At 45.3% G+C, this 18,605-nt stretch overlaps 1 protein-coding gene across 4 annotated transcripts in view; it reads left to right on the forward strand.

Moving 5' to 3' along the window:
* The first annotated feature begins 16,136 nt into the window (after positions 1-16,136).
* ARHGAP10 (Rho GTPase activating protein 10) overlaps positions 16,137-18,605 on the forward strand; it is a 433,763-nt gene continuing 431,294 nt past the window's right edge. For 2 of the 4 annotated variants that reach the window (XM_077477009.1, XM_077477008.1), the window contains exon 1: positions 16,137-16,505. In XM_077477009.1, coding sequence (XP_077333135.1) covers positions 16,352-16,505 — 154 coding nt within the window. In that variant the 5' untranslated portion in view covers positions 16,137-16,351. The remainder of the gene's footprint in view (positions 16,506-18,605) is intronic. The other 2 variants (XM_077477011.1, XM_077477012.1) reach the window with 2 other exon arrangements.

Here is an 18,605-nt window from a genome sequence, read left to right on the forward strand (position 1 = left end):
AAATAACCCAAATTAGTGGATATTATTTGGTCTTTGTGAAAGTTAGAGAGTCTACAAGCTGTGGTGCGAATCGCACAAAATTGATCACATCTGATGTACTGGTGGCCTATCTCACTTCTTGTGACCCGAACAAGCCAGGAAAGTACAAATACCCCCCAAATGACCCCTTTTTGGAAAGTAGACATTCCAAGGTATTTAGTAAGAGGCATAGTGAGCTTTTTGATGTTGTCATTTTTTTTCCCACAATTCTTTGCAAAATTAAGATTTTTCATTTTTTTTCTCCACAAAATTGTCATTGTAATAGGTCATTTCTCTCAAGTGGCATGTGTATACCACAAATGACACCCCCCAAAAAATTCTGCTACTCCTCCTGAGTATTATAATACCACATGTGTGGGACTTTTTCACAGCCTGGCCACATAGAGAGGCCCAACATGCAGGTAGCGCCATCATGTGTTCTAGGAACATAAATTACACATCTAACTTGTTGACTATTTATTACACTTTTGAAGCACCAGGACAATGAAACGTGACACTGATGACAGATGGCACTAATATGTGGCACTGATGACAGATGGCACCAATACGTGGCACTGAAGACACGTGGCACTAATACGTGGCACCGATGACGCATGACACTGACAGATGGCACTGATAAGTGGCATTGATGACACGTGACATTAACAGATGGCACGTGACACTGACAGGTGGCACTGATGACAGATGGCACTATGTGGCACTGACGACGGATGGCACTGACGACGGATGGCACTGACGACGGATGGCACTTTTTTTTTTACTTTTTTTTAAATCAACTCAAGGCAGAACGGCTGCCGCTGCAGCCGTTCATCTCTCCCCTCTCACACTGTGTGAGGAGGGAGAGCAGCGCTGAGAGATGATCTCATATGTTTACATATGAGATCATCTACCATTGGACACGCCAATCACGCTGTAAACGGCCGCTGTGATTGGCCGTTTACAGCGATCTGTGTTTGCCTGTCCCCGGGGGACACGGCGAACACAGAACTTCCCTGATGCGCGTCCGCGGCGGCGCGCATTGCGGAAGTAAACATTAGGACGTCCAGGGAGGGCCTCCCGGACGAATGCGCCTGCTCTACGGCCGTCATTCGGCTATAGGGCGGGTGCGAGGTGGTTAAACAAGCATGCTGGAAAACCAATGGCTGCGAGCGTTGATTACTGTGTTTTGATGGGGGGCAGTCCCCCTGTCAGAACACAATATCTTCCCAGGGAGATCGCCATAGTAACATCAGATGTGTTAGGCTGGCCAAACACGATGCAAATTTCTCCTGCTGAGCAACTGTCTGCTCCTTGCGAGGGCGGGCAGGGGAAGCTGTCCTCACCGGGAGAAGACCATGATAATGTCTAGCGGCTATAGCAGCAGTTAGTGACAATTGTAATAGAATCCTGCAGGCTGATTGATCAACTTGGGTACAATCAACTTGGAACATTCAGCTTGCCCATTAAGGCTTTGAATCTTGGCTGGAGCCTGTTGAACCGACTGAGATTTGAACTGTGTATGGCAATCTGTAATGCCGCGTACACACGACCCTTTTTTACCATCAGAATAAACTCTGACGGTCTTTCTGATGGAGTTCCGCTGAAGCTGACTTGCCTACACACAATCACACCAAAGTCCGATCGTTTAGAACACAATGACGTATGACGGGACTAGAAAAGGAAGTTCAATAGCCAGAAACCAATATCTGCCTTTGCGTCGTATTTGGTCCATTAGAATAGCATACAGACGAACGGTTTTACCAATAGAAATTGATTCCATCGAAAAGATTTAAAACATGTTCTTTCTAGGGGCGTCAGAATTTTTGAAAAAAAATAAAAATAAAAGTCAGATGAAGCTCACACACACACACACACACACACACACACAATGGGAATATCCGATGAAATGGTTCCGTCTGACTTTTTTCTGCCGGAAAGTCTGACCGTGTGTACATGACATAAATAAAAAATAAAAAAAAAAAAAAAATTTACATTCAACTTGATGGGTTAAACAAAAAATAAAAATAAAATATACTTCCTGTGCGTACCCAACATCACAATATCTTCCATCAGTATAGCCTGCAGGCACAGGAATGATCCGACACAATGTGCCATTTCCTTTAACACATTATATAAACAAGAAACACAATCGACAACAAGAAACATTTGCAAAGTACTTGACTCCAGCGACTAGTTCTGCTAGCCTTGTCAGGAAATTGCCTTGGCTGTGCATCATGTTCTTATTTCATTACTGGATTTCCTGTATTAACTATAAAGTGTTAGCAACACTATGGTGTGCTGTGGCAGCATACAAACTGTCCAATGTGTGTGGCCAGAATGCCGCAGGAATGCTAACCCTTGACACACACCGTTTGCATCCATTTGGTCAGAAGAGTAGAAATCTGACAGCCAATGCTGATCATACACAGTGTGTGCAGGGAGCATTTAAAACTGCAAGAAAAATCGACTGGTGGCTGCCCCCGTGTAGCAGTATGACACTATCCTAAAGCTGGCCATAAGCTAATTAAAATTCAGCAGGGACCGGCTAAATTCTGGTCAGTGTGTGGCTCTGGGACCTACGATGAAGTCAGTGACTGATGAGGCACTGGCTAGTATCAGAGCCAGATACACACAGGTTACATAGGCCACGAACATTAGAGCTAGAGTTGCATATAAGGCCCCTTTCACACTAACGTCCCGTTCAGGCCCGCCTGTCAGTTTTTCAGGCGGACCTGAACGGGTGCTCCATAGAGCTCTATGGAGCGTCGGATGTCAGCGGTGACATGTCCGCTGACATCCGACCCGCTCCGATCCGAAAAAGTGTGACGGAGGAAAAAGCTATTTTTCCATCCGTCTGCGGATCAGATCGGGTGACGACGGGCACTGCGGTCCGTCGTCATCCGATCTCCCATAGGGGAGAGCGGCGCTGTGACAGGTCCGTCCCTGCACAGTGTGCGGAGACAGACCTGTCATCTCCCTGCTCAGCGGGGATCGGCGGAGTGATCCCCGCTGAGCAAACGGACATCCACGGGGCGGATCAGAACTGATCCGCCCCGTGTGAAAGGACCCTAAAAGTGTGTGGCGCTACCTTTAAAATAAATACCAAAATATGTGAAAAAAACAAAACAAGATCAAAATAAATGTGCAAATAGCAAAGCTCTATGCTTACATACACATGCACAACACAAATGTATATAATGACTGAAAAGTGCAAATCACCTATAGCAGGGGTGTCCAAACTTTTTTCAAAAAGGGCCAGATTTGATGAAGTGAACATGCTCGAGGGCCGACCATTTTGTCTGACATTCTTTAAACCATTAAAATTCGGTCTAAGTGTGTTCATCCGAGCACTAATACACGGCCCAACAAGAATTCTCTTGCCTTTGTGCTGTGTGTGGTGAACAGATGAGCTCGGGTGTGTTATTTGGATATACTGTATTTAATCGGCTTATACCACACACCTTAACTTTAAAAAGGAAGTTTTAAATAAAGACATGTGAAGCAAAATAAGGGTCAGTGCCCATCTGCAGCCCCCAGCGTATTGCCAGGAATGCAGCCCCCAGCGTATTGCCAGGAATGCAGCCCCCACATTGCCAGGAATGCAGCCCCCACATTGCCAGGAATGCAGCCCCCACATTGCCAGGAATGCAGCCCCCACATTTCCATGAATGCAGACTCACCATTACCATCAGTGCAGCCTGATTCACGTCCTCTGCAGCCTTGGAGGAGACAGGGAGGGGGGGCGGGATGAGCGCCAACAGACATACAGGAGAAACTCCTGTTTCTATCGACGGCCTCTTTAATTGAAAGTCCCGCCTCCTGTGATGGACAAAACGGTTGTCCAATGGCAGCGCAGGACGGGACTTCCTTTTACACAGGACGCTGTCCTGTATCCAAGGCATACGTCCCGCCCCCTCCATGGCAGCCAGCACATCTATCTTTTGTGGCCCCCGGCGATCGGGGATTCGTTGGGGGCCACAAAAGATATATATGTGAACATGACCAGACGGGCCGTCCGAAACCGGAACGCGGGCCGCGATTGGCCCGTGGGCCGGACTTTGGACATGCCTGACCTATAGCAATGTGATAAATACAAATCGCATAACATGTGCAAAAAAAAAAAAAAAAAAACGCTAAAAGATAAAAAATAAAGTGTCCAATAAAATGTTCAAACTGATGTTTCAGTGCTTAATAAATAAATTAAATATACAAACGTGCTGATGAAAGCATGCCGTATTCACTCAGATGAAAACTTGCTCCACAAACCACCTTCAGTGCTCCACCAGTGCACCCCCCCCCCCCCGTTTCCCCCAGCCTCTCACCTCAATGGTAGACCCCGCAGGCTCAAATAACACATGTAGGGGAAATAGATGATATGGCTCCTTCTCAGTATTCCTCACAAGATAATCTCACAGGGTAATCTCACAAGGTAATCCAGTGCCAGTAATCATAAGGGAAGAAAGGGGACTTTCATGTGTAAAATCGTATCATTTATTTAAATAAAAAATATCCACTCACATGAAATTTCGAATATTGCGCTTGTAAACATAAGAACTTCCGGTCTCGGCCGCGGCTGGAAGTGACGATCGTAACACCTGGCTGCTCCCTGACGCGTTGCGTCACAGACACGTGACTTTTTCATATCCTAGGAGTGTGAAATTCACACTCCTAGGATGATATGTAGTCACTTGGACCTTAATTTAATTTGTCTCTCGTGATTATCGTCTTAGGTCTTAAATCAATCCTACCTTTTCCTTCACTTCACTGGTTCACCACCACGAGGCTTCTCCCTTCTTCCCCTTCTTTTCTAATTAAAGGTATATCCTTTATTTAATTTGGTAATTTATTATAACCTTATTTACTTAGAGCCGGCCTTTACCAATCCCCCATGTTCACCGTGGGGGGACTTTATGGATCTCCCTACCTGCAGCCTGTTCCTTGAAGTGGGGTGAGCTGATCTCCTTTTTAAATACATAAGGAATTTATGTGAAATGAATAATTTTATGACAACTAAATTGCTCATGTGTTTCTTTATGTATGTATTATCTAATGTTTATGATACTTTTACATAGATATCCTCCTGAAGAAGCAGGCCTGTTCCCACGAAAAAAAATTTGTGCACCTTTTATGGTTGAATGCTTCCTGTGGAGAACCCGTCAGGAATACTCTAACTGTGATGTGCATATTATTGTATTTCTTAAGTGATATTCTATTATTGTTTTGTTTTATACCTTTATTAAAATTATATTGATTTTAAATTTTATTAGTGTTTGTCCATTACCAAGTACCGGTATAGTCCAATTAATTATATGGCTGAATGGAACTACGTATGGGGTTGGTGTGAGCGACTACCCGGTATTTCCATTTAAGCTTTTTCCTTTAAAATTACAACTTCTGGATGATGGTACTTTATATGGTATTATAACGATATAGATCAGAGGTGATACTCATAGTATGAAAATCCTCATCCAGAAATTCAATATCCTCCTGCCAAAGAGTGGGTAGATGTAGAGAATGGAGAAACTCCCTACGCCTGTCCTCAGGCCAGCCAGGGACTGCATTATATACATTTTCATAGAAGGATCTGAATTAATCTAGAACCAGTTCGGGAGTAGATACCAGTTGACCAACCAACCCACAAATTTCTGATACCACAGTCTGCATTTTTGAATCTGCCACTAAATTCGCTAGGAGTTTGCAATTTTTGTCACCGGACTCAAAAATCCTCCCTGCCAGAGTCTTTAAGTCTAAATGTGTGGCCGCTGCAAGATGTCGAGACAAAGCCCTTCTTGCCTCAGCTAGCCGGCTGTAGTGATCCAGAGTCGGTGAGCCGGAAAAAGCCTCAGCCACCCTAGCCTCTCCCTCCTCGAGTGTCTAGACCTGGCAGGACATCTCAGAGCGGACCGCTTTAATAGCTGAGATTGTATTCACCTCTGGTATTGGCCTTAAAGGCGTCCCAGACTATCTGCGCTGAGGTTGAGTCCTCATCAATCTCCCAGTAATTTAGGAGAGACTTCCTTCCCCACCCTCGAGTCCTGCAACCATTTGGGTGCTAAACATCAACAGTCTCGTCCCCTGGTGTCCGACAACTTCAAAGGTGACCTCCAAGGGTGCATGATCAGAGAGGCCCGCAGGTAATTATGAGGCACCCCTCACCACTGCTAGGGCACCGGGGTTGCCAAAGACCAGGTCAATCCTGGAGCCCGATTTATGAGTGGAGGAGTGAAAGGAATAAGCCCTAGCAGTTTGATGCTTCCATCTCCAGATCTCAGTATAATTAAATGTTTGTGCCCATTGAAGCAGGTCCGATGAGTACACCCTATTTGGATTGGACAAATCCAAGGACGGATCCAAAATAGAGTTAAAGTCACCAGCTATGTATAATCTAGAGAATTGTAATGGAGCCAGAAGTTCATACAGCTTGTAGAGAACCCAGTTGGTTAAAGGGAGGAGGCACATATATATTCACTAAAGCATAGACCACCTCACTGATCTCTAAAAGTAGGATTATGAATCGGCCCCCCTGGTCAGTGTGGAGATGAACGACTTTATATGCAAGGGATTTATTCAATAAGATGGCCACTCCCCTTGCATAACTAGAATACGTTGCATGAAATGATTGCCTTACCCAGGATCTTATTCCCCAGGAGATGGGTCTCCTGCAGAAACAAGATATGGGGCCTGTGAATGTTCAAATATTTAAACATTAACGCCCTTTTTACCTTGTCATTAAGACCTCGGACATTCCATGATACCAGTCTTAACTCCATGAAAGCAGCAACAAATATGATACAGCATTGTAATACCTATATTCGGAGGGTCAGCCCCTACAGGTTCAAGGGAGAGCGCCAAAGAAATAACCACTTTTGCAGCGGGTATGGTGTGCATTGATATAACATACAAAACATAGGCATCAGTCAGTGGATACAGAGCGTACAATGAAAATAGAAAAAAAGAAAAAAAAAGAAAATAACCTGTGAACTCCCTACTGACCATGAATACGCTTTTAAAAAGAAAAAAAAAAATAGTACCAAAAAAACCAAAAAAAATAAACCAGTAACAATAACTATGGTCAGTTTAATACCCAAAACCTGAACTCAAAGGCCGCGTACACACGGGCGGACTGTTCGTCCAACTTTGTCCGCTGAACAGTGTTTGGGCGGACAGTCCGCTCGTGTGTGGGCTTTCAGCGGACAGTTTCAGCGGACAGTTGGACGGACAAGGTTTTTCGGAAATTCCGTAAAACTGTCCGCTGAAACCTTGTTTCAGCGAACAGTCCGCTCGTGTGTAGGCTTGTTCGTCAAACAAAGTTGCGCGCATGCTCAGAAAGGATTTTCACGCCGAAAGCTATAATGCAGTGTATAGGACGTCGTATTTTTCGTCCCGTCGTACGTGCCGTTCACGTCATCGCGCACGGTTTCAGCAAACTGTTCGTCCGTCGTGTGTGGCCATGTCCGTCCATGCTAAGTTTGAGCGGACTGTTTGCCGAAACTGTTGGACGGACAAAGTTGGGCGAACAGTCCGCGCGTGTGTACGCGGCCAAACACTTAAGTCTTCAGACTCCTTAAAAACAAAAAAGTTGCAGCGACTATGCCGCTGACGCCTCTTCAATAGGCGAACTAAGATTGGGAACTATTGTGGGGGGGGGGGGGGGGGAAGGTCTGATATGTCCCTGAGTTATATCTAACCAGGGAACTCAGAGTTAGAAGGATGTGTAAAAAAGCAAATCCAGTCTAGAACCAGCAGGATCTGGAGTGAGCAATGTTTCTGGGAAAGGAAGAAAAAAATATATATAAATAATCTATCCAGACAATCTCAATCAGGGAGAAGTCAATTCGCCATCATCCGGGATTGAAAGTACTCCCGCCCGCCAGAACAGGTAAATTCTGCTCGGTGGGCTCCGGAGACAACTAGCAACAGCATCGGACGAGGAGAGCCAAGGAGCTAAACATCAGGATAACACTTGGGCGAGCACAAACCCCCCCAAACTAGGATCCGGAGGAAAGATGGATTTGCAATGATAACTTTCAGGTAGCGATTTGGAGTGGGGATGACACTTGTATTTAACGTAGGTTGTTCAGCCAGTCGTTCGCATCCTCAGACGAATCAAAAAACCTCACCGAGCCATTATGAGGAACCCGAAGACGGTTGGGGTATAGCATACTGTATTTTATATCCTTTTCACGTAGGCACTTGCGGACATCATTAAAGGACTTTCTCTTGTGCTGTAGGTCTGCCAAAAAATCCAGAAACAGGATTGAGGAGTTGCCAAATGGAAGTGAAGGGTGTTTGCGAGCTGCGGAAAGGATCCTGTCACGGTCCCTGAAATTCAGGAAGCGGACCAAGAAGGGTCGGGGATTCGCTCCAGGGATATTGCGTCCTGTGGGCACGCTCAACGACATATGTCAGGGAGATATCTGCGAGGCTTAACAGCTTTTCGAAGAATTCTTCCGCAAACTCCGCTGGCCGGTCACCCTCTTCCCCCTCCGGAAGACCTAAGACACGTACATTGTTGCGTCTTGCTCTGTTTTCCACATCGTCGGATTTAGCGACTAGCAGTTGTACCGTGCGTTGCAGGTCCGCTATAGTGTTGGTAGCTGTAAGGTCTTCAGCTGCAGAGATTCTAGATTCCGATTCAGTCAGCCTGCCCCTGATCTTATCCAGGTCATTTCTAATGAGATTACATTCTTCAGCGAGGCGGTCTTTTCTCACCAGCATAGAGGTTTTACTTTGCTCTATAGCTGCCAGTATCACTGCAGTACTGTCCTGGGAGGGAGGGGCAGGCAGAGCCATACACTCGGAAGACCCAGACTCCATGGCTAATTCCGCAAGCAGCGTCTGTAACCTCCCAATGAGAGAAGGATCTGGAAGTGCGGCCGGCACAGGAGCCGAACAGCCCGGTGTAGATGAGCTCTTAGGCCGGTGCTTAGGGCCCATGAAGGTGCTTAGGGCCCATTTGTAGGTAGTAAGTGTCCGTGGTCCTCCGCTCCCCACAATTAGTGGTCTTTGAGCGGAGAGAGTCGGCCTGTGGCTCTATGTTATAGGTCCCAGGGAGCCGGATGGATGCAGGGAGTGACAAGGATAAATGATCCCCAGGAGCCCTCAGTCTGTTCACATAAACAGCCCTCCCTAAGGAATCAGTAGCATCCTGCAAGGGGATGAAAGGCAGCAGTGACTGTATTTTCAGGGTCAGGCCGGCCACAGTACTCCCCTCTGGCCGACTAAACAGAAAACTGCGGTGTACTGCAGGCTGTACTAGGCTGTGGCCGCAACGGCGGCCCCACAGCCTCTCCACCAACTCAATAAGGGATGTGGGGAGCCCCCGCCCAGTCGGCAGCGACCCTGCACCAGTTTTCAGGCCGATCGCGGAGGCCGCTCAGGAAAGTCGGTTGGTGGCAGGCTGCACCAGGCCACACTAGGCTGGACCAGGCCTCAGCCCCGATAGGCAGCGCCGGTGGCCCCACGGATCAGCGGGCCACCCCTGGGACACGGAGGGTGGTAGATGGATGAGGGGAGCCCTTACCTCTCCCACAGTCCGCGGAATGCTTCCCACGGCCCTGCACAAGCCGGAAAGATAGCGGCAGTCACAAACGAGGGGGAGGGGGGGAAAATCAGCCTTCTCCCGGCCACCCATGGGCAAAAACCTCCACAACAGCCTCACAGGATGAAGTGTGTGGGTATATTAGTCCCCCTGGCAGGCAATTCCCCAAGTGCTGGCAGATAGTTCTGAAGGATGGAAAAGGATTGTAAAACGGATGGCCGGAGCTCCTCACACAGACGTCTGCCTGCTCTTACATCCGGACACGCCCCCCATTTCACAGTAAATTAATAAATTATGTTATAACATAATAATAAATATTTGATTTAGCTTAAACACTTTAAGAGCAGCCGCCGCAGTTGTACTGCGGCAGGTTGGCTCTCCTGGGCGAATTGACTTCATTGTACGTTGGTCGCTTTAAGCTCTGGCGTCACGCCCCCTAGAGCTCTTATGTGCGTGGCCAGCGGCCACGATGTCCGCCGGCCACCTGCGATCGCTCCTGAGGGAGACAGAAGGGATCTGTCAATGTAAACAGACAGATCTCCATTCTGTCAGGGGAGGCGAGACAGATCTGCTGTTCCAAGTGTCGTAGAAATTTGGCTGCTATGCTATGCACACAGGCCCATATTCTGCTGTGCTTCCAATAAGCACCCATTTCCATCTTAATGATATAATGCTTTAGGCTTACCTTTTCCAACCCATTCATCCCAATGAACAGACTCAACCATCCTTCTTACGTTCTCAGTTGCATGCTTATGCCCCCCCCGGGGGCTCAACATCCCCTTTTATTATCTCCCAAAGAATAACAGGAAGTCCTGCCCCCAACAGGCAGGCACTTCCTCAGTACAGAAAATTACATCACAAGAAATGACACACATTAAAGGGGAGGGCATTCACAAGAGGAAGTGCACACACCCCCTTTTAGTCAGCATGGAGCACAGACCATAGTGTTTTTAAAGTAAAGAGTATGGAGTGAGCTCATTATTATGATTCTTAAAAGCTTGAGACAATCTGCGGGGACATTGCTACTGGTGTTGTTAACATACGGTACTAGTATATTAACAAGGCAGATACCAATGTCCTCTTATTAAAGCAGATATGTATCCAAAAAGGATAACGTAGCCACACAGAGATAAAATAATATGTATATCTCGTTATGTAGACTTTGCTTCTCTAATGCCCATATTCATTTGAAGGCAAGAAGCCCAGCGCATTGCGCTTGGTACCTACAAACCAACAAACATCCACAGACACAGAGAACACGTCTCAAATCCGATGAGAAGGTTTTCATACTGACTTTTTACCACTGGTCTCGATTTGACCCAAGTACGCTCTGCTAGAGCGCTCCTCGATCAAACCGGACACAGGGAGACAGATGACAATCTATAAAACACACATCCTAGAATAAAATGTTATACAATCAAATTTTCCACAACACAAGTGATTAGGAACTGCGATCTCTCCTCCTCCCGGTCACTACACTCCCACCACAGTTAGAAACACCTCCCTAGGGAGCACTTAACCCTTCAATCACCCCTAGTGTTAACCCCTTCCCTGCCAGTGACACTTATATAGTAATCAGTTGCCATTTTAAACACTGGTCCCAAAAAAATAAAAAATAAAAAAAAAACCTGATCAACGCCATTAGACCCCTTTCACACCACACCGCACCTTGCGTCGGCGGTAAAACGCCGCTATTTTTTGCAGCGTTTTACCGCCGGATTTGCGGCGCATTTCAGGCGCTAGTGGGGTGCTTTTACCCCCCGCTAGCGGCCGCGAAAGGGTTAAAACCGCCGGCAATACGACGCAATAGCGGCGTTTTGCCGGCGGTATTACATCGCTGCCCCATTGATTTCGGTTTAGGAGATATTGCTTGGACCTACAGGTAAGCCTTAATCTAGGCTTACCTGTAGGTCAAAGTGGTTTGTAAGGGTTTACAACCACTTTAATGCATTAAGGTGAAAAAACATCTGACCGTGCCGTCTCTCCCAGCTCCCCGTTTTACTTGCCTGACCCCTCGAAAGTCCCGCGCTCGCCCCGACGTCCTCTTCGCTGCTCAGCCTGGCCGCTGATTGGCTAGAGTGAATGGATTGAAACCAGCGCAGCCATTGGCTTGCACTGCTGTCAATCACATCCAATAACGTGGTGTGCCGGGGGCGGGGTGATACAGTGAGCGGCTATAGCCGCCGGCTGTATCATGGAAGCGCTCCCGCAAATGCTTCTCAGGGGAATACTTGCCTTATAATCTGCTACATTTCCATCCTCTGAGGTTTTTTTTTTTTACCCAGGCTACCAGTGACAAGAAGTGCATACATAATTAAGTGTGTATATTGATAGCACAAGCTCTCACAATTACAGATAGAGCAGCAGATCGCTATATAGAATGTTGCATTTTTACCATAGGTACACTTTGACATATTGCAGCTTGGTGGCTGCACTCATTTTAATTTTTCAGGCTCAGGACATCTTAAAACCCATGTCCAGGTAAACATTAATCATTTTCCCCCATCCCCCCCTCTAACCTACCCTACGCGTTGTATTACTTTATGAAGAAAGCTACAGTATATTCACCTAAGTCTGTCTTCCAGATCCCCCACTTGGTCCTTGAGATCAAAATTCCAGTGTTGTAGATAGATACTGGTCTCTGGATCCTGGGAGGACCCTGCCACTGCACAGCCAATAGGAAGTGTCCAAGTCATGCAGGGAATGATGTGTATACCCAAAGAAGGACCCTGCCTCTTGTAAGCAGAAGAAGAAAGAAGAGTTAAAGTGGATGTAAACCCCGTCCTATACCCAGTGACATGAACAGCCTCAGATGATACACAGATGAAACAAATCTCCCTACATTAGTTGTATATGTATATGGGTCCTTTCACACGGGGCGGATCAGTTCTGATCCGCCCCGTGGATGTCCGTTTGCTCAGCGGGGATCACTCCGCCGATCCCCGCTGAGCAGGGAGATGACAGGTCTGTCTCCGCACACTGTGCAGGGACGGACCTGTCACAGCGCCGCTCTCCCCTATGGGAGATCGGATGACGACGGACCGCAGTGCCCGTCGTCACCCGATCCGATCCGCAGACGGATGGAAAAATAGCTTTTTCCTCCGTCACACTTTTTCGGATCGGAGCGGGTCGGATGTCAGCGGACATGTCACCGCTGACATCCGACGCTCCATAGAGCTCTATGGAGCACCCGTTCAGGTCCGCCTGAAAAACTGACAGGCGGGCCTGAACGGGACGTTAGTGTGAAAGGGGCCTAACTGATGTCTTTTCCTTTCTTTATATTTTAGAAAGTGCACATGGTGTTACAAATCGTTCATTTCCTATCCCAGCAGTGGGAGGGGGGTCTGGGCATACACAGTGACAGCTGATTGGAGGAAAGGCACCCCCTCCCCCTCCCTACATAGGCAGAGGAACAAATAAACTTGCAGAACTGTGCTGTGACTAGACAAGCTCTCTGTGTCTCTATCTTCCCAAACCGACACAAATTTTCAGCTGCTTTTTATCTCCTGTGTCAGAGAATTTCTCAGAAGTTATCATGCTGATAACAGAAGAACGGAGCAGCAGAAAGACAGGGGACTAAAACCCCTTTCACACTGGGGTGTTTTTTGGGCTTTTTTCAGGCGCTTTAGCGTTAAAAAAAAGCACCAGTAAAGCACTTGAAAGAAGCTGCAACTGCAATCCCAATGTAAAAGCCTGAGTGCTTTCACACCGAGATCCCTTTCACACTGGAGCGTTTTTCAGGCACTTTAGCTTTAAAAAAAGCACCTGAAAGAAGCCGCAACTGCAATCCCAATGTAAAAGCCCGAGTGCTTTCACACCGAGGCGCTGCGCTGGCAGGGCGTCAAAAAAAGTCCTGCAAGCAGCTTCTTTGCAGCGCTTTTGGAGCCGTGAATACAATGCTCCTAAAGCGCCCCTTCCCATTGAAATCAATGGGAAGCGCCTGTAAAATACCTGAAAAGCGCTATTAGCAGCAGAGTTTTGTGGGCGCTTTTAACCCTTTATTTGGCCACTAGCAGCGGTTAAAAGCGCTCCAATAGCGCTTGAAAAATGCTGGTAAAGCGCTGCTAGTTTAAGCGGCGCTTTACGAGCGTTTTTCGGGCACTGACATTGTGAAAGGGCTCTTAAAGCACTTGGGCTTTCACATTGGGACTGCAGATGAGGCTTCTTTCAAGCGCTTTACAGGTGCTTTTTTTAACGCTAAAGCGCCTGAAAAACGCCCCAGTGTGAAAGGGGTCTTAGGGCTTTGGAGAGAGATAAGAAAACACTACAGATATATGTGCCCAGCTCAGATTTCACAAATGGGGTTTAGAACCCCGGTATACAGTTGTAATAGATTTCTATATAATGCCCTGTATACACTTGTTATAGATCTCTATATAAATGCCCTGTATACACTTGTAATAGATCTCTATATAAATGCCCTGTATCAGGGCCGTTTTTAAGGCAGGGCAAAAGGGACAGCTGCCCTGGGCCCTGTCATTGTTATGGGGCCCAAAGCACCTGCCTCATACTTGCCAGCTATCCCAGTTTAAATTCCCTTGAAGTTTTAGTCCTGTGCTGTGTCCAGATATCTCAGTGTGAAGTACTGCTACTAATGCTGCCCAGCTCTGCCCTAATGTGTACAGATGACTCATCTGCAGACCCTGTGTTTACATGTAAATAACCAGCAATCATATGTAAATAGCGGCAGCATTACTAAGTAAATAGCTGTGGCCAGCAGCATTGATATGTAAATAAAGGTGGCATTCATATGCATATGATGCTCCCCTGCAGTGAAGAGATGTGCTGTAACCTCTAGCAACCAATCAGTGAGCAGTAATGATATGCTGTAAGCGCTGGCAACCAATCACAATTTCTGCCTGATCTGATACAGTAAACTGAATTTAAGTCTAGCTGCTATTTAATATATGTCTCAGAGCAGGTGGAGAGTAAAATTGCATGGAGGCCCCCCCCCCCAGGGTCCAATCAATATTAAAGACGGCCCTGCCCTGTATACACTTGTTGATATAGATCTCTATATAAACGCCCTGCATACACTTGTTGTTATAGATCTCTATATAAACGCCCTGCATACACTTGTTGTTATAGATCTCTATATAAATGCCCTGCATACACTTGTTGTTATAGATCTCTATATAAACGCCCTGCATACACTTGTTGTTATAGATCTCTATATAAACGCCCTGCATACACTTGTTGTTATAGATCTCTATATAAACGCCCTGCATACACTTGTTGTTATAGATCTCTATATAAACGCCCTGCATACACTTGTTGTTATAGATCTCTATATAAACGCCCTGCATACACTTGTTGTTATAGATCTCTATATAAACGCCCTGCATACACTTGTTGTTATAGATCTCTATATAAACGCCCTGCATACACTTGTTGTTATAGATCTCTATATAAACGCCCTGCATACACTTGTTGTTATAGATCTCTATATAAACGCCCTGCATACACTTGTTGTTATAGATCTCTATATAAACGCCCTGCATACACTTGTTGTTATAGATCTCTATATAACGCCCTGCATACACTTGTTGTTATAGATCTCTATATAAACGCCCTGCATACACTTGTTGTTATAGATCTCTATATAAACGCCCTGCATACACTTGTTGTTATAGATCTCTATATAAACGCCCTGCATACACTTGTTGTTATAGATCTCTATATAAACGCCCTGCATACACTTGTTGTTATAGATCTCTATATAACGCCCTGCATACACTTGTTGTTATAGATCTCTATATAAACGCCCTGTATACACTTGTTGTTATAGATCTCTATATAAACGCCCTGCATACACTTGTTGTTATAGATCTCTATATAAACGCCCTGTATACACTTGTTGTTATAGATCTCTATATAAACGCCCTGCATACACTTGTTGTTATAGATCTCTATATAAACGCCCTGCATACACTTGTTGTTATAGATCTCTATATAAACGCCCTGCATACACTTGTTGTTATAGATCTCTATATAACGCCCTGCATACACTTGTTGTTATAGATCTCTATATAAACGCCCTGCATACACTTGTTGTTATAGATCTCTATATAAACGCCCTGCATACACTTGTTGTTATAGATCTCTATATAAACGCCCTGCATACACTTGTTGTTATAGATCTCTATATAACGCCCTGCATACACTTGTTGTTATAGATCTCTATATAACGCCCTGCATACACTTGTTGTTATAGATCTCTATATAAACGCCCTGTATACACTTGTTGTTATAGATCTCTATACAACGCCTTGTATACACTTGTTGTTATAGATCTCTATACAACGCCTTGTATACACTTGTTATAGATCTCTATACAACGCCTTGTATACACTTGTTATAGATCTCTATATAACGCCCTGTATACACTTGTAATTTCTATATAACGCCCTGTATACACTTGTAATAGATCTCTATATAACGTAATGTGTGCGGATTGGGTCGGATCTCTATCCATAATGATGTGTATAGCGTGTGTCGGTGGTGGTGTCCCCGGGCGTCAGGAAGGGGGAGCTCTCCTCACAGTGACATGGAGGGGAGGTGGGAGGAGACAAGGAGCGGACAGGAGGAGTGAAGGAGGATAGAAGGAGAGTTCCCGGGATTAGTGGGCGGCCTGTGTCCGGTGGAATGTGACTTGTGTCCGGGCTGTCCTCTCCTGGATGGAGCGCCCCTCTCCTCCTATGACACGCTGAGCTCCCCGCTCTCTTCATTCCTCCAGCCCGGAGGGCGGACTATCCTTTCTCCTATTCCAGGCTCCTGAGCCGGGGAAAGACCATGGGGCTCCAGCCGCTGGAGTTCAGTGAATGTTACCTGGACAGCCCCTGGCTGCGGGAGAGGGTCCGGGCACACGAGGCCGAGCTGGACCGAACCAACAAGTTCATCAAGGACCTGGTGAAGGAAGGGAAGAACCTGATCGCCGCCACCAAGAGTAAGATCTCCTTTATTATTACACCGGGACATCCCATTACAGGACGGAGGGGGGCTTCTAATGGGGACAGCTACAGGGTGTCACTGATCCGTCCGATTGGAATGGCTCACACTGGGGGGAGAATTACTAACACTGGGGAGTCCAAAATCTGGTGCAGCTCTGCATGGCAACCAATCAGCTTCTGGGGTTTTTAAATGAAATCTTAATTGATCAAGCTGATTGGCTACCATGCAGAGCTGCGCCAGATTTTGCACTCTCCAGTTTTAGTAAATTATCCCCCTCGAGTGACGGCTTCCGTCATCAACCCAGGTAAAAAAAAAAAAGAAGGAAATAAATAATAATAAAAAAAAATAAAAATGAATAATATATATATATATATATATATATATATATATATATATATATATATATATATATATATATATATATATATAATTATTCATTTTTTATTTTTTTTTATTCACAACAGCAGGTAACTTGGGTACTGAGATTTATTAAAACCGTAAGGGTAGATATAGATGTGTGCCTAAATATACTGATCCTCTGATGAGCAAGCCATGTTCAGATCACTTTTCAGAAGGGATTGACATGGAGGCAATGTGACGCCTTCTTGCCGTTTTGTTTTAATTACATTTTTGACAACACAAATGTGGGGAATTGGCAGTGCCTCCCTGTTCACTCAAATGGCTTTCAAACAGTGGGCTTGCTGCCCACCAGTCACTATATGTCAGGTTGTTTTTGCTGCAGACGCAAAGCATTGTGACATGTAAACACCATCGTCCACCGCCTAAGTTTGCTTTCATATTGCTCCATTGCAAAAAACGCATATGCGCTTTTGCCATGTTTCTGGTGCACTTTGCACCTGTGAAAAAGGACACGTGACTCCAAAAAATGCAACCACGGGTGCGTTTTTCAGTAATTTTAATTTAAATGGGTGTGTATGGGGTTATTTTTTTTATTTTATTTTTTATTTATTTTTTTTCCTTCATGTGGGACTTTTAAAAACTCAGCTGACTGCTGTGAAGAGTTTGATAGGATTTAATGGTCATGCACTTTTTCTTCTGCTTTTGGTATGACAGAAATGGAAGAAAAACTGATCATTGTGAAAGGTACACACAATCAGAAATTCCGATGAAAAATATCGCTTTCACAGCAATCGTACGATAATCTGATCCTTAGTACATGGCTTTCGAGAGCCGATCATGACCGTTCATGCAAAATTATCCAAAGGGACAAACCGATATATTTTTTAATAATAATAAAAAAAAAAAAAAAAAAAAATATATATATATATATTTATTATTATTATTTTTTTTTTTTTTTTTTAAATCAGTACAGCATTTTTCTGAAAAAAACACAACAGAAGAGCAAGACCACGCATACTTAAACTGAAGAATGCCATACAATAGAATATGTTACTTCCAAAGTTGTATGGAGACTGACATGCAAAAGAAAATAAACAGACGATTATTCGTCCGATCTCATCGTATACAAGGCTTAAGGGGAGGCGGTAAAAATGCAATTCAACTGGGTATTTTTTTTTTTTTTTGCTGCCTCCCAATCACACATCTAAATGAGCCCTTGCAGTCACTCATCGGTCAGCCATGCCATTGATCTTATTTGCTGGCTTAGTCACATTGGCCACCATGCAATAAGTTTTATTGCACTGTGTATGGACACAACAGGCACAGCATGGAAAGCCGCTTGTTTTCTCTTTTTGGACTGTGCAGGTAGGGAGGCCCCGTGGTTGTACAGACTCACCAGAAAGTCAAGTCTGGCAAGTAAAACTCCACTTTTTGTTTAGTTTTTGGATAGAGTGGAGAAGAACTCCTGTCAGATTCTTGTTGCTGTCCGTGTCCCTGTTAGGAAGACTCGCCCTCTCTCTGTGACAGTAAATGTTGGGTTGTCCCAGAACAGAAATAGAGGGGTAATTTTCCAATGAGGACACTAGTCCTGGTGACAACCATGGACTCTCACTTTTAAAGAGATTTCCTCTTTCTTCCATGTTTTGCTGTGGACAGGAAAGGAAGGGAATTCTCCCCAATGGGACACAGGTGACAAAAAATCAGACGGGTCATAACCCCATTCTATACAAAAAAA

The sequence above is a fragment of the Lithobates pipiens genome, unplaced genomic scaffold (assembly GCF_037356315.1).
Source record: "Lithobates pipiens isolate NorthernLeopardFrog02 unplaced genomic scaffold, aLitPip1_a1.2 Scaffold_13, whole genome shotgun sequence".
Taxonomy (NCBI): Eukaryota; Metazoa; Chordata; class Amphibia; order Anura; family Ranidae; genus Lithobates; species Lithobates pipiens.